Source organism: Eptatretus burgeri, chromosome 4, assembly GCF_056783735.1.
Source record: "Eptatretus burgeri isolate ZD-2024b chromosome 4, Ebu_testis_v1, whole genome shotgun sequence".
Classification (NCBI taxonomy): Eukaryota; Metazoa; Chordata; class Myxini; order Myxiniformes; family Myxinidae; genus Eptatretus; species Eptatretus burgeri.
The window spans coordinates 119,006,587-119,022,236 of record NC_140964.1 but is presented as its reverse complement, the minus strand read 5'-3'; the positions used below and the strand labels follow the sequence as shown (position 1 = coordinate 119,022,236).

Sequence of the window (15,650 nt, the reverse complement as noted above, 5' to 3'; positions counted from 1 at the left end):
GTTGTCATGCTTGCATAAGCCTCAACTTTGTATTCAAAAAAGGAGGAGAGTGTTCCATTGATAGCAATGTATTGAGCGCACAAGGAGTGGAATGGAATGTTAGAAACTCAGATGTGATGATGGTCTTGCATGCTGATCAGGCAGCAAGCTTGACAAGCAGAGCAGGATGCCAGACTTTTCTTGTACTGGAGATATAGCCAGGGATGGCCCTGACCTCTGGTTTGAGATTTATGACCTCTGGTCCAAACCATCTTAATCTCGCCTCTCTCACTTTGTATCCAAACCGTCCTACCTGCGCAGTCCCTCTAATATACTTATTCCTTATCCTGTCCATCCTCGTCACTCCCAACAAGAATCACAGCATCTTTAACTTTGACACCTCCAGCTCCGCTTCCTGTCTTTTTTGTTAGTGCCACCGCCTCCAAACCATACAACATAGCTGGTCTCACTACCGTCTTATATACTTTCCCCTTAACACTTGCAGCTACCCTTCTGTTATAAATCACTCCTGCAACTCTTCTCCACCCACTCCATCCTGCCTGCACTCTCTTTTTCACTTCTCTCCCAGACTCTCCGTTACTTTGGACAGTTGATCCCAAGTATTTAAACCCATCCACCTTCGCCACCTCAACTCCTTGCAACCGCACCATACCACCACCCTCCCTCTCATTTACGCACATGTACTCCGTCTTACTCCTACTCACTATCATTCCCTTCTCTCCAGTGCATACCTCCACCTCTCAAGGCTCACCTCAGCCTGCTCCCTTCTCTGCCTACAGATCATGATGTCATCCGCGAACATCGTAGTCCATGGAGACTCCAGTCTGATCTCGTCCGTCAACCTGTCCATCACCATTGCAAACAGGAAAGGGCTCAGAGTTGATCCTTGGTGCAATCCATTTTTACCTAAAACCGGTCCATCATTCCTACCGCACACCTCACCGCTGTCACACTGTCCTCATACATATCCTGCACGATCCTCACATACTTCTCCACCACTCCCGACTTCCTCATACAATGCCACAACTCCTCTCTTGGCACCCTATCATGAGCTTTCTCTAAATCCACAAACACACAAAGTAACTCCTTCTGGCCTTTGCTCTACTTCTCCATCAACATTCTCAAAGCAAACATCGCATCAGCGGTGCTCTTTCCTGGCACAAACCCACATTGTTGCTCACAAATCGTCACCTCTCTTCTCAACTGAGCTTCCACTACTCTTTTCCACAACTTCATGGTGTGGCTTAACAACTTTATCCCTCTGTAATTTCCACAGCTCTGCACATCACCCTTGTTCTTGAAAATCGGAACCAGTACACTTAATCTCCACTCCTCCGGCATCCTCTCACTTTCCAAGACTTTATTAACCAATCTGGTTAACAACCCCACTGCCATCTCTCCTAAGCACTTCCATGCCTCCACTGGTATGTCATCTGGGCCAACCGCCTTTCCACTTTTCATCCTCTTCATAGCAGTCCTCACTTCATCCTTACTGATCCACCCCACTTCCTGATTCACTATCTCCACCTCTTCCAACCTTCTCTCTCATTTTCTTCATTCATCAGCTCCTCAAAGTACTCCATCCACCTTCTCAACACACTCTCCTCGCTCGTCAGCACATTCCCATTTACATACTTTATCACCCTCACCTGCAGCACATCCTTCCCATCTCGGTCCCTCTGTCTTGCCAATTGGTATAAATCCTTTTCCCCTTCCTTTGTATCCAACTTCTCATACAGCTCGTCATATGCCTTTTTCTTAGCCTTTACCACCTCTCTCTTTGCCTTTCGCCGCCATTCCTTGTACTCCTGCCTACTTTCTTCATCTCTCTGACTATTCCACTTCTTTTTCGCCAACCCCTTCTTCCTTATACTTTCCTGCACTTCCTCGTTCCACCACAAAGTCTGCTTATCTTCCTTCTTCTGTCCAGATGTCACACCAAGCTATCTCCCTCACCACTTCTGCTGTAGTTGCCCAATCATCCCACCCATCTTTACCACCATCCAACACCTGTCTCGCCTCCTCCCTAAATTCCACGCAACAGTTTTCCTCCTTCAGCTTCCACCATCTGGTCTTTAGTTCAGCCCTCACTCTCTTCCTCAACCTCACCTCCAAAATCATCCTACAGACCACCAATCGATGCTGTCGAGATACACTCTCCCCTGCCACCACCTTACAGTCTCTAATCTCTTTCAGGTTGCATCTCCTGCTTAAGATGTAATCCACCTGTGTGCACTTTCCTCCACTCTTGTACCTTGTGTTCCTCCTTCTTCTTGAAATACGTATTTACCACTGCCATTTCCATTCTTTTTGCAAACTCTACCACCATTTGCCCTTCCGCATTTCTCTTGTTGAAACCGTACCTACCCATCACTTCCTCATCCTCTTTATTCCCTTCCCCAACATGCCCATTGAAATCTGCTCCAATCACCACTCTTTCATCCTTGGATACACTCTCCACCACTTCATCTAACTCACTCCAGAAATCTTCTTTATATTCCATCTCACACCCCATATGCGGTGCATATGCACTGATGACATTCATCATAACCCCTTCAATTTCCAACTTCACACTCATCACTCGGTCAGACACTCTCCTCACCTCCAATACCCTCTTGACATAATCTTCCTTCAGGATTCCCCCGACACCATTTCTCCTCCCATTCACACCATTGTAGAACAGTTTGAAACCACCTCCAATGCTCCTAACCTTACTCCCCATCCACTTGGTCTCTTGTACACACAGTCTGTCCACCTTTCTTCTCTCCATCATATCAGCCAACTCTCGCCCTTTGCCAGTCATCGTCCCAACATTCAGAGTTCCAACTCTCACCTCCACACTTCTACCCTTCCCCCTCTCCCACTGCCTCCGGACTCGCCTTCCCCGTCTCCTTCTCCTCCTTCGCCCAGCAGTAGCACAATTTCCACTGGTACCCTGCTGACCATCGGTACAGGTGGCAGTCGTTGGTAACCCAAGCCTCGACTGATCCGGTATGGAAATTCGTTTTGTTGTCCGCATAATGATTTGGCATAGGTTTTTACGCAGATGCCCTTCCTGACGCAACCCTGGTCGCCTCTTACGACACACAGGGATATGGTACACTTATTCTAACCGGGGCATACACCGGGCCCAGTACACTGGTACTCATTTCGCCGACCTCGGAAGGATGACAGGCTGAGTCAACCCCCTGGTGTTATACGACTTGGTATATATGACTCTTCTCCACCCACTCCATCCTGCCTGCACTCTCTTTTTTACTTGTCACCATCCTGAAAATATCAACAGTCACCACAATAAATGTAAAAATGACTATAAACACACCAAGGCAAAATACAGCTTTAACCAAAAATGTAAAATATATTCTGAACAAAAACATAATCTAAAATGTCATGCAGGTGAAAATGATATGATGCCTATGAAGATCACTGCCATAAATCCTGCAAATATCAAAAGTCACCACAAATGTAAAAATGACTATAAACACACCAAGGCAAAATACAGCTTTTACCACAAATGTAAAATATATTCTGAAACCTCGTATATTTTTTATTACTTTCTTTGCAGCATCACGATTTCTGCTAAATAACTTGACGATCACAATGTTTTTGAAAAAAATTAATGTACAATATAAATCATTACTCCATGAGCCTCAACACTGTGTACGAAAAAAAGTGGCATGAGTGCTACATGACACTGAGACCTGTGATTTTTTTTCTTCCTTTTTTCAGTTATCGAGGTAGTGAGATGGAATACAGCTTGGACCCTGTTGCTGTGGTGCTCCCAAAACATGTCCAAACAGTGATAAATTGGAAACTACGTTCTGTCAAACATGTAGTGGAGGTGCATCATCTAAAGCCAGGAAGCAAAACATTGAAAGGGTAGAGGAACTACTGTATTTGAAATATGTCACCACAATAAATGTAAAAATGACTATAAACTCTGGTACCTAAAACCTCATATAGGATATTTAGCATCTAAGGAACCAGTTTGGCATCATGGGTGTATTGCATCCTTCACTAGCAAACAATCTGTTAAGCATTAAAAAAAACAGTGTGGCTGACAGACACCCCAGTCTTCTACTTCAACTGCAGTGGGTGATGGTGAACCGAGTGTTAAGGTACCAATAACCAAAAGAGAAGTGCAGATGGTAGACTCATAAGTAAGACAAATTACACCAAGTACAGTACAGTCTTTTGAAGTGAACAGAGCAATCAAGAAAGTCACAAAACAAAAACATAATCTAAAATGTCATGCAGGTGAAAATGATCTGATGCCTATGAAGATCACTGCCATAAATCCTGCAAATATCAAGATGAAAAGAATCAAATGGCAGATGTAACATTTCAGGTAGCAACACAAGTGAAGACTGCCTTCAACAGAGCATGGTCCCAATTAGTAGAGGTTCTTGGTTTTGGGTTCAGACAAGGTCGCATCTCTCCCATGAATGCCATTATCGATAAATACTGCCAAATTTTTTTCTTTATGTAATATTGACAATCACAATGTAAGATCCGACACAGTGAAGATCAAACTACAAAACAATTATGGTGATACGATCCTATTTTGGAATCAGCGTAACCCAAACCAGCGAAGTTTGGTTCTCCCTGCCTAGACTTCTGATTTTACTGTGAAGGTTCTGAAAGGTTGTACTGAGGCACGTGAAGCAGAGCCATGTGGAACTGTTGGCACATTTGGAAAAAACGAGCACTTCTTACAGTCACTTTGTCACGTTGCAACAAAATTGGGCCATGATTTGTTGAAAAACTTAAGGACTGGAGGAATATAATATCAACCAAAGTGATGCAGCATCCTGTACACCCAATAGTTTGTAAACTCTGCTGGATATTGTCTGATGGTAAAGAAAAATCTGTACAAGCTGGTGATGTGTCAGGCTAAGACTCAAATTCACCAGAAAATTTTCACCTGAGGACAAGATATCATCTATTCTTTTGCAGGAGGGAAGAAAAACACACCAAGGCAAATAGCCATAGCGATTTTGATTTACCATGTGACAAAATCTATGTTTCTTCTGGATTACCTTCATGCCAGTGGTGATAATATTGGCGACGATACAGTTGCATATATACAGTGCCGATAGAAAGTCTACACCCCCTTTCAATATTTTCACCCTTTGTTGCCTTATAGCATGGAATTAAATTGCATTAAATCAGACTTTTTCCACCTTTATTTACACATTGTAACCCACAACTTCCAAATGAAAAACAAAATCCTACAAATTTCAGAAAATTGATTAAAAATAAAAACTAGAATATATTGGTTGGATAAGTGTCCACCCCCCTTATAATATCAATTGTAAATTAGCTCAGGTGTAACCAATAACCTTCAAAACACCCACCAAGTTAATTGGCCTCCACCTGCGTTAAATTGTAGTGATTCTGATTATTTTAGAATAAAATCAGCTGTTCTTGTAGGTTTCCTCGACTGGGTAGTGTATTTCACAGCAAAGACAACCATGAAAACCAAGGAGCTTTCAAAAGACCTCCGGGAAAAAGCTGTGGAAAGGAACAGATCAGGGGATGGATACAAAAACATTTCAAATGACTTGAATATCCCTTGGAGCACAGTCAAGATGATCATTAAGAAGTGGAAGATGTATGGTACCACCAAGACCCTGCCTAGATCTGGCTGTCCCTCCAAACTGGATGACCAAGTAAAGAGGGGACTGATCAGAGAGGCAACCAACAGGCCAATGGCAACGTTGAAAGAGCTACAGGCCTTTATGGCAAAAACTGGTCACTGTGCATGTGACAATAATATCCCAAGCACTCCACAACTCTGGCCTGTACGGTAGGGGGCAAGAAGGAAGCCATTACTCAAAAAAGCCCACCTTGAGTCCTGTTTGAGGTCTGCAAAAACACACTCTGGAGATTCTGAAGCTGTTTGGCAAAAGTTCTGTGGTCTGATGAAACCAAGATGGAACCTTTTGGGGGGGGGACACCAACAGCAAAGTAGAAGTGAAAGTGAGATCAAGGGGAGGAGGAGAAGGGCACATCGGTGTGAGCAAGCTGCACACAAGCTGAAACAGGAATCAGAAGGGGAAAGTGGGGATGAAACAGAAAAGGAACAAACCTACCAACAAACTGACAAATGTAAAGAGGTGAGCAAGGGGGGGGGGGAATTCAAATTACTTGGAAAAAGGGAATGTTTGGGAATGGGATAATTTGGGGTGGAAGAGATCATGAGTATGGCTGGGGGATAACCTGAGGTAGTGGTAAACAGCTGTCGTGAAGCCTGCAGGGAAGAAGCAGACTATCAGTAAGTTTGTTCCACAGTTGAGAGAAAAGAGGAACAGATAAATGGAGATGAGCAGTGAGCCTGGACTTTGGGAGTTTAACAAGAATTGAGTTATTGGCAGATTGTGTGCACGCTGCAGAAACCTGGGAGGGACAGAGCCAAGAAAGGGCAGTGGGTGTGAGACCAAAAATGATCCAGTAGAATACAGAGAGGCCACCAACATTCCTGAGATATGAGAGTAACAGGCCAAGATACTCAGCTTCATTACGGGAGATCGCATTGATCTTAAGGGCCTTGGTTTTCACGGCATCAGTAAGTGCAAGGTGAGGCAGGAGCTCAAGCCAAAAGGAAAGAGCAGAGCTCCATCAGGCTGTGAATGAAGGCCTTTATGTTGTTAAAAGTTCAGATTGGCCAAGAAAAGACCTTGCATGATGGGGCATGCCTTGGTGGCAGCTAGCTTTGAGGCCATCTTGGAAATATGGTCTGCCCAAGCAAGATCATGGGTGAGGCCCAAATGTTCTCCACAGATTGCATCTATATCCTCTACACAAATTGAATGTTTTCTAGAAAACTTTATGGTGTTCATCCCTCAAAATGTACATGAGAGGAAGTTTGTTCAGTTTTCTGTAGACAACCTTGATATGATGGGAGAGAGCCTTGATGAAAAGGGGACATTTCATGTAACCCAGATGGCAATATTTCAGCAAAGTCCAGTGAAGGAAAGGCAAGAACAGGCCAAGGCAGTCATTAATAGGGAAAAGGTTCTGAGACATGGCTCAGAAGACTTGCATCGAGTAGTCACTGGAGAGGTTCCTCCAGAAAACATCCTTCTTAAACTATCTAGTATTTTACAGGAACACTTATTTTGTGACTCAACACAGCTCACTCATCCATACAGACATAATCCTCCCACAAGAAGGCAGATATCATAATGATTTTGCATGTCTTAGGTGCATCAAATAGTGGATATCATAGAATAATTGTTTGCAGTAAAGATACCGATGTACTCATTGTTGATACATTACAACTGGATTTTCCTCCAATGTATGGATGAGTGCAGGCACATCGAAAAGCCCTCACATCCACGAATATAGTAGCCTCCCACCAGATATAGTAGCACCAGATATTGTCACCACTTTGCCATCTCCCACCAGATATAGTAGAATATCTCCCACCAGATATAGTCGCCACTTTGCCAGCATACCATGCAGTAAACAGTTGTGATCGAACCAGTTGATCCGGTGGCCATGATAGGAAGTCCACCTGGAAGATTTCCATTGTGCAACCAGAATTACTTGGGTCCAAGAATGAAACAGGTAAATTTGACTGGGAAAGAGCTGAGAAATTGGTCATGAAGCTGTGCGGCAAACCACCCTGTGCAACAAATGCCAATTCGCTTTGAATGGAAATGTTCCATCATCCTTTACTTGCATAAAACTTCCACCAACACAAGATATCATCCAACATTATCACCTACTCTGGAGCCAGCAAACCATGAATAAACTGACAATCCTTGTGATTGTTTTTAACATGTTAATGACATATTTGGTCAAAGTTGAATTTTGTGTAGTGGGGTAACGTTTTATATGATATCTCAGACACTAGATTAGATAGCCTGGTGTTGGCTTAGCGGTTCGGGTGGTGGCTTGGGTTCCTAGGATCCTGAGTTCGAGCCCTGTTGGCCACTGAATTTAACATCAGGGGATTGATTCAGCCTGTCATCCTTCTGAGGTCAGCGAAATGAGCAGCAGTATACTGGTAATGGGAGCACTGCATCAGCGACATAGCTGCGCCCCTAACCAATATTGCAACCAGCAGCCAAAATGCAGCACACGATGGGAACGAGACTAGATACCCCATCTGGTTTGCTGCACATGGTTGTCAAATGGTTGGCACCCATTTTGATAACACTGATCAACGCAGATTATATAGACTTGTAATAATATTACGATGTTAAGCCAAGCATTCCGAGTCTGGAAGATCGGTGGTTCAAGCCCTGGCCGAGACATACGAAAGACTTCAAAATGTGCTGGTCCCTCTTAAGACTTTTAAAATGGTACGTGCTCCATCCTTCCTTGATGGTCACGGCATTTTAAAAGTTTCAACCCCGGCTGTAAGGAAATGCCCTGCTGAGTGTGGGGTGAAAGGTGTTGTGATGTCGCTGGTACCCAGAGTACCAAAGGAAGTGATGGCACTCACCCTAAGTTCAGTGGCTGTGTTTGTCTCATATAACAGTCATGCATTCTCACATATATTCGTCTGGATGTACATGTGTCTGTGGCAGCTCCACTATGAGTCTTAGATCATCTTTTTAAAATGATAATAATAATATAAGCAATCACATTTTTTCAAGACTTTGATCAGATTTGCTGCCAAAATCAGATCAGTAGCTAGCTAAACACAACTCCACCTGTGCTTCATTCACATAAATTTGCCAAATACCTGTAATTTAGGAGTGTTATTTCTTCATATTGGTTAAGAAATAAGAAATTGTATGACTTTCTACCATTATAAAAATGAGTGCACACTTATACAGTCTCATGCTTTGGTTGCAGTGAAATCCCTCTTTTCTATTCCTGATCAACTGTCTAAAAGGAGGACTGGCTGAGGATCTTAGTCGAAGGGGAAGCAAGACTAGTGAAGCAACATGTGATAACATGAAAACTGATGCCGTCTGGGCCAATTGCTAAAGCAAGGTTGAGGTTGGATAGCACTTTCGCTAACTTCCTATGGTTATGTAACTCGTTCCATCAAGTGTCACCGACTTCTGGTGATATGAATGATCAGATTTTTCCAAACATCCCTATCCTGCACTGCTTCCTGAAGCACTGGCAGAGACATCTTGGTTGCAGCCTTTACGCCATCCAGCAGGCACATACAACGTATGTCTCTTCCTATTCTTGACTCAATCATACCCAGCATGGTTGACTTCTCCAGACTTTCGTTTTCTGCATGCATGGTGTGTTCAAAGTATTACATTTTCTGTTTTAGCATCAGTGCTTCCAATGTACATGGTTGTCAAATTTCTTCAACCACTGATTTGTTTTTCTTCTTGCAGTCCCTCAACATTCATCTCCAACAACACATTTCAAAACTGGCAATCTTCTTCCTTTCTTTTTCACTGTCCACAACTCATCCATACATACATTGCAACTGGAAACACCAGAGCATTCATCAGCCTCCTCTTGGTTTGGATTGTCATCTTTGTCTTTCCAGATCCTTGTCTTTCCAGATCCTTGTCTATCCTAGCATTGCTGTTCTCCCCAATGCGAACCATCCATGAATTTCTCTTTTACATTCTCCACTCACTTCGCTTTTAGAACACAGAAAGATGAAACTTTCCACTATTTCCATGTGATTGTATCCTAATCTGAACACGTCGATATTCTCTATTGACAAAATTTTAGTCTTTTTTTAGTCTCTTTAAATAAAGACCAGATTTTTCACTTTCCTTCTTCATGGCCTGCAGCAGTTTCATCAAGCACTCTTCACTTTTTGCCAACAGAGTGCTATTGTCAGCATACCTTAGATTGTTGATTCATCTTCCTCCAATGCTGACTCCAGCCTCTGTCTCTCTGTTATCCAAATTTGATTTTTTCATGATGTACTCAAGGTACAGATTGAATAAGTAAGCGGAGAGATTGCACCCATGTCTAATCCCTTTTCCAATACCAAACCATTCCATCTCTCCATAATCTGTTCTTATTGTAGCTTCTTGTTTAGTGTACAGGATTCTTATGAAACATTTCAGGTGCTCCAACATCCCCATTTCTCTTAGCATAATCCACATCAATTCATGATCAACGCAATCGAAAGCTTTTACTATCTACAGTATACGAATACATGTCAGTGTATGTCTGTCAGTCAGTTCGTCCATCTCCTCTATAACTCCAAAACCATGAAACCTAGCAGCCCCAAACTTTGTCGGAATACTAAAAGAACTCCAAGGTAGTGCTTGAATCAAAATTGGGTGTTTTTGTTAATATAAACACCCCTTTTGTCACGAATTAACGGCCTTATGTAATAATCCTTTATCAAGGCGTTATGCATGGTCACCTTGCTGTCCCCTGCTGGGGGCTTAATTCTCCATTTTTTTTTTGGCCTGCCCACAATGTCTTGACTTGGAACAGACTGCAACGGTTTTTTTAACGATAAAGTTTTTTTTTTCACCTTCCTTGCTCATATAATCGAATGCCAGATCATCATACCTACAATTTGCTGGATACATTACAATGCTTATAAACGCCCGAGACACCAGCGTTCGTGAGGTTATTTCATTTCCGCACATGCCATAACCACTGTAATCTCTTAATCTGAGCCAAATTTCAAAATTTAAACTTCTTAATTTACCTCAGCAGCAGTTTCGACTGCTAAAAAAAAGTGTCAATTTGTCCATTTCGGACATTGCTCGGCATTCCGGGAATCTCTGGGTGCATAGTCTTTATATGACCGATCGGTGAATGCTAATCGCTTGTAAAGCCAGCTGATCCTTTTCAACCATTTTGTTAAAGTGCTTCCTTGAGTGCTCAAGCCACTTGGCAAGCGCTGTACACATTGTGTGATTGTTTGTTTCCAAGCCATGGACATGCATGGCAAAATTATTTGCACTGTCACTGAATATATTGATCAACGAATAAAGTTCAGGCCCTACTCGCTTGGTTTGGCCCCACATTTTCGTGCAGTGCCTTGGGCGGTGGCTCACCCACTGAAAATGTGCAATTTTACTTTACATGATGTTTCCCCTTTTTGTATGATCTTTCATTATGACCTGTCACTTCGACATAGATAGATACATCTAAAAAATTGAGCGTTTTGTTTTTAGAAGTTTCTTCAACCGTTTTGTTGGAGTGCTTGCTTGAGTGTTTAAGCTACTCAACTTGAGCTTTAAGCTACTTAAGTTTAAGCTACTTGATGAGTGCTCTCCAAGCTTCAATCTCTTCAAGCTTCCATGGCAATACCGCACTGTTCTTCATGTGGATATTTCCAGAGTTTGGAAGGCAAAATAAATTAGATGATTACAATGAGTAAATAAAAAATTCAGTTGTCGAAGACTCATTCAACATGTTTTCCTTTTGTAAGAAGTAATACAATGACATTTGTAAAATATCAACATGTTCTTCCATGAATTACCGAGATGTCAGGTGATAATGGAAAAAACCAACACAGTAATTCCCAGGCAAAAATGATACATTTATAACTCTAGTATATGAAAGTAGTACTCTCATTTATGAGTTGGTACCAGGTCCTACTATAGTAGTCTGCAGAGAATTACTACAGGAAAGAATGCTATTTTTTCCTGGGTTGGGATAAGGAAATCTGGTTACAGCCTGAGGAGGGAATGCTCAGAAGAGAATGCCAAACAGACCATGTCAAAATATATAAGCCGAATAGTTAAGTTGAACATGCTTATTTTTTGTATCCCAATGGTAATTAAACCACCAGAATCTCAAAGCCTGTGATTTATTTCCTTGTCCCCATTGATGTTTGTGGAAGGCTCACCAACAGTGCATGAGAAGGCCCCTCTGGTGCGTTCTCTTCTGCTGGTCGGGCCACATGGTGTTGGAAAGAAGAGTCTTGTGCACGCTATTTGCACAGAGACGGGAGCAAACCTCTTCAATTTGTCCGCAGTGAACATTAAGGGCAAGTACCCAGGAAAAGCCGGGCTCCAAATGCTTATGCACCTGGTGTTCAAGGTGAAATTAAACACCACTGTTTCAACCCTATTTTCTGCCACTTTTTGAATCCTTTTATTCTTCTGCTTCTCATCATATTAATACAAATACCTCTCCTCAATCAATCAATTCTGTCTCAACTCTCGCATTGTAAAAATGTCTTGACTCTATTGGACTTTATCATTTTCTTTTGATCACTGACAAGGTTTGCAAACACTTTATGTAAACTTTTGAATTTGGCCATACCTAAAATAATGACTTATTACCCTTTCTTTCACAAACTTTTTGATGAGATGTAAGCTTCCACAAAATCATTTTTATCCCACTTGATTTCCAACCAACAGTGTTGCAGAAGGTTTAGCTATAATGCCATGACTAGGTTGTTACACAGCTGAAATCCAGCCAGATGGAATGATGGCAATTGAAGTATTGACGTATGAGGAACAGAAAGTTAGGATGGATGGTTACATGTTGATCATTGTTTAAGGAAATAGAAGTCTAGAGTCATAATTTTGTTTTCAGCTTCATTGATGGAGTGATCCTTTGTGAAGCGTTCTCTGGTAAATTAAGGGATGTTTACTCTTTACGAGTTTTTGAATTTGTATTTTAGTGTTTATGTATCTTTTATAATACCTCCTGGAAACATCCTTATTAAATGAGATATTACAGGTTATATTTGTGGGCTTTTATTGTTTTTATGTCTCCGCTGATGAAGTCGCTAGAGGCATTATGTTTTTGGGTTGTCTGTCCGGCTGTCCGTCCCTCAGTCTTTCTGTCTGTCCGTGCGTGATAGGTTTTGTTACTGCGATAACTTAAGAATGGCAAAAGGAATCCAAGTCAAATTTGGTACAAGTATGTACAATGATGAAAAGATAAACTGATTCGATTTTGAAGTCAAGAGGTCATGTGAGGTAAAAATTGTTTCCGCGGTCGATGTTGCAATGGTCAATGCAGAGTCGTTCTCGTTAAGTTATAGTTTTTAGATGCTTTTCTGATGTATGCTTTTCAAAGTTAATTTACGACATAACACACAACCTCATTTTTATTCTGTAAACTTCATATAAAAGTAACGGTCCATTTTATAATATACAGTGCTTTCAAGAAAGTATTCACACCCCTCGACTTGTCACATTTTGTTGTGTTGCAGCATGAATTAAAAAATGGATTAAATTTAAAAAAATTATCACAAATCTACACAAAACACCTCATAAGGACAAAGCGAAAACATGTTTTTCGAAATTTATACAAATAAATTAAAAATAAGAATCTGAAATGTCTTGCATCAATAAGTATTAAACCACCTGAGTCAATACTTTGTACAAGCACCTTTGGCAGCGATTACAGCTTCGGGTCTTCTTGGGTACGTCTGTATCAGCTTTACACATCTAGATTTGGGGATTTTTCTCCCATTCTCCTTGTAGATTTGTTCAAGCTCTGTCAAGTTGGATGGGGCGTGTCGGTGAACAGCAATCTTCAAGTCTTTCCACATATTCTCAATGGGATTCAAGTCTGGGCTTTGGCTGGAACACTCAAGGACTCTGGAGGCTTGGCCTGAAGCCATTCCAGTGTTGCTTTGGCAATGTGCTTGGGGTCCTTGTCGTGTTGGAACAGAAATATTTGCCGCAGTCTCAGGTCTTTTGTACTCTGAAGCAGGTTCTCCTCAAGGATTTGCCTGTATTTGGCTCTGTTCATTTTTCCCTCTATCCTTACAAGTCTCCAAATCCCTGACACTGAAAAGCTTTCTCATAGCATGATGCTGCCACCACCATGCTTCATAGTAGTGATGGTTTTAGATGGGTGGTGAGCTGTGCTCGGTTTCCATCAGACGTTGCGCTTTGCATTCATTCCAAACAGTTCAATTTTTGTCTCATCAGACCACAGTATCTTTTTCCTCATACACTCAGAGTCATTCTCATGCCTTTTTGCAAACTCCAGGTGTGCTGTCATGTGCCTTTTTCTCAGGAGTGGCTTCTGTCCAGTCACTCTCCGATAAAGCATAGATTTGTGAAGTGCTGTAGAGATTGTTGTCCTTCTGGTACGTTCTCCCATCTCAGCAAAGGAGCTCTGTAGTTCTGTCAGAGTGGTCATTTGGTTCTTGGTTACTCCCCTGACCAAGGTCCTTCTCGCCCAGTTGCTCAGTTTGGTTGGACTGCCAGCTCTGGGAAGAGTCTGGGTAGTTCTATATTCTTTTCATTTCCTAATAATGTTGCTCACTGTGCTCTTGGGAACTTTCAACACTCTAAAAATTGTTTTATACCCTTCCCCATAACTATGCCTCCTCACAATTCTATCTCAGAGTTCTACAGACAGTTCCTTGGACTTCATGGTAGAGTTTCTGCTCTGACATGTACTGTCAACTGTGGGACCTTATATAGAAAGGTGTGTTTCTTTCTAAATCTGGTCCATTCAATTGAATTGGCCACAAGTGGACTCCAATCAAGTTGTGGAGACATCTCAAGGTTGATTAAAGGAAATTGGATGCACCTGAGCTCAATTTGGAGTGGAGTAGCAAAGGGAGTCAATATTTATTGACATAAGACATTTCAGCTTTTCATTTTTAATTTAATTTGTAAACATTTCTGAAAACATGTTTTTGCTTTGTCATTATGTGGTATTTTGTGTGGATCAGCAGCAAAAAATTTAAATTTAATCCATTTTAAATTCAGGCTGTAGCACAACAAAATGTGACAAAAGTCCAGGAGTGTGAATACTTTCTGAAGCACTGTATATTTATCTCAAGAAAATCAACTTTTTACATCTATTTAGTGTGGATCTCCAAATAGAATGTACAGTAATTACTCACTTAACGTCAATGTTGTTTTGTTATAACATCACTAATGTAACAGGGAACATACAGTGCCTATAGAAAGTCTACATCCCTTTCAAATTTTTCACCTTTTGTTGCCTTATAGCCTGAAATTAAATTGCATTCAATCAGACTTTTTCCACCTTTATTTAAACATCGTAACCCACAACTTCCAAATGAAAAAAAATTCCACAAATTTCAGAAAATTAATTAAAAATACGAAACTAGAATATCTTGGTTGGATTTGTGTCCACCCCCCTTATAATATAAATTGTAAATGAGCTGAGGTGTAACGAATCACCTTCAAAATCACACAAGTTAATTGACCTCCACCTGTGTTAAATTGTAGTGATTCTGATTATTTCAGAATAAAGTCAGCTGTTCCTGTAGGTTTCCTCTGCTGGGTAGTGCATTTCACAGCAAAGACTCAACCATGAGATCCAAAGAGCTTTAAAAAGACCTTCAGGATAAAGTTGTGGCACAGATCAGGAGAGGAGGAGAGTGGGAACATACTCTGTGTTGAGTGTTGGTGCTGCCTAAGCAGTCTCCTTGGCTATTGGACACAATCCTGGATGAGTCGCCACTCCGACACAATATACCATCATGCTGGCACTCATTTTGCCGACCTCGGAAGGATGACAGGTCGAGTTAACCCCACCTGCAATTAATTCAACAGCTGAGCGGGATTTGAACTCATGACCCTAGGATCCAAAGCCCGCCACCCTAACCATTAAGCCAACACCAGGCATACAGATCAGGGGATGGGCATAAAAAATATTTCAAAAACCTTGAATATCCCTTGGAGCACAGTCAAGACAATTATTAAGAAGTGGAAGGCATATCGTACCACCAAGACCCTGCCTAGATTAGGCCATCCCCCCAAACTGGATGACCAAGCAAGGAGGAGACTGATCAG

The 15,650-nt window shown here is 41.7% G+C and overlaps 1 protein-coding gene across 2 annotated transcripts in view; it reads left to right on the top strand.

Annotated features, from left to right (window-relative positions):
* The window catches only part of DRC11 (dynein regulatory complex subunit 11), a 120,865-nt gene that overhangs the window by 76,974 nt on the left and 28,241 nt on the right, over window positions 1-15,650 (top strand). For both annotated transcript variants that reach the window (XM_085879867.1, XM_085879868.1), the window contains exon 16: window positions 11,750-11,949. In XM_085879867.1, coding sequence (XP_085735993.1) covers window positions 11,750-11,949 — 200 coding nt within the window. The remainder of the gene's footprint in view (window positions 1-11,749; window positions 11,950-15,650) is intronic.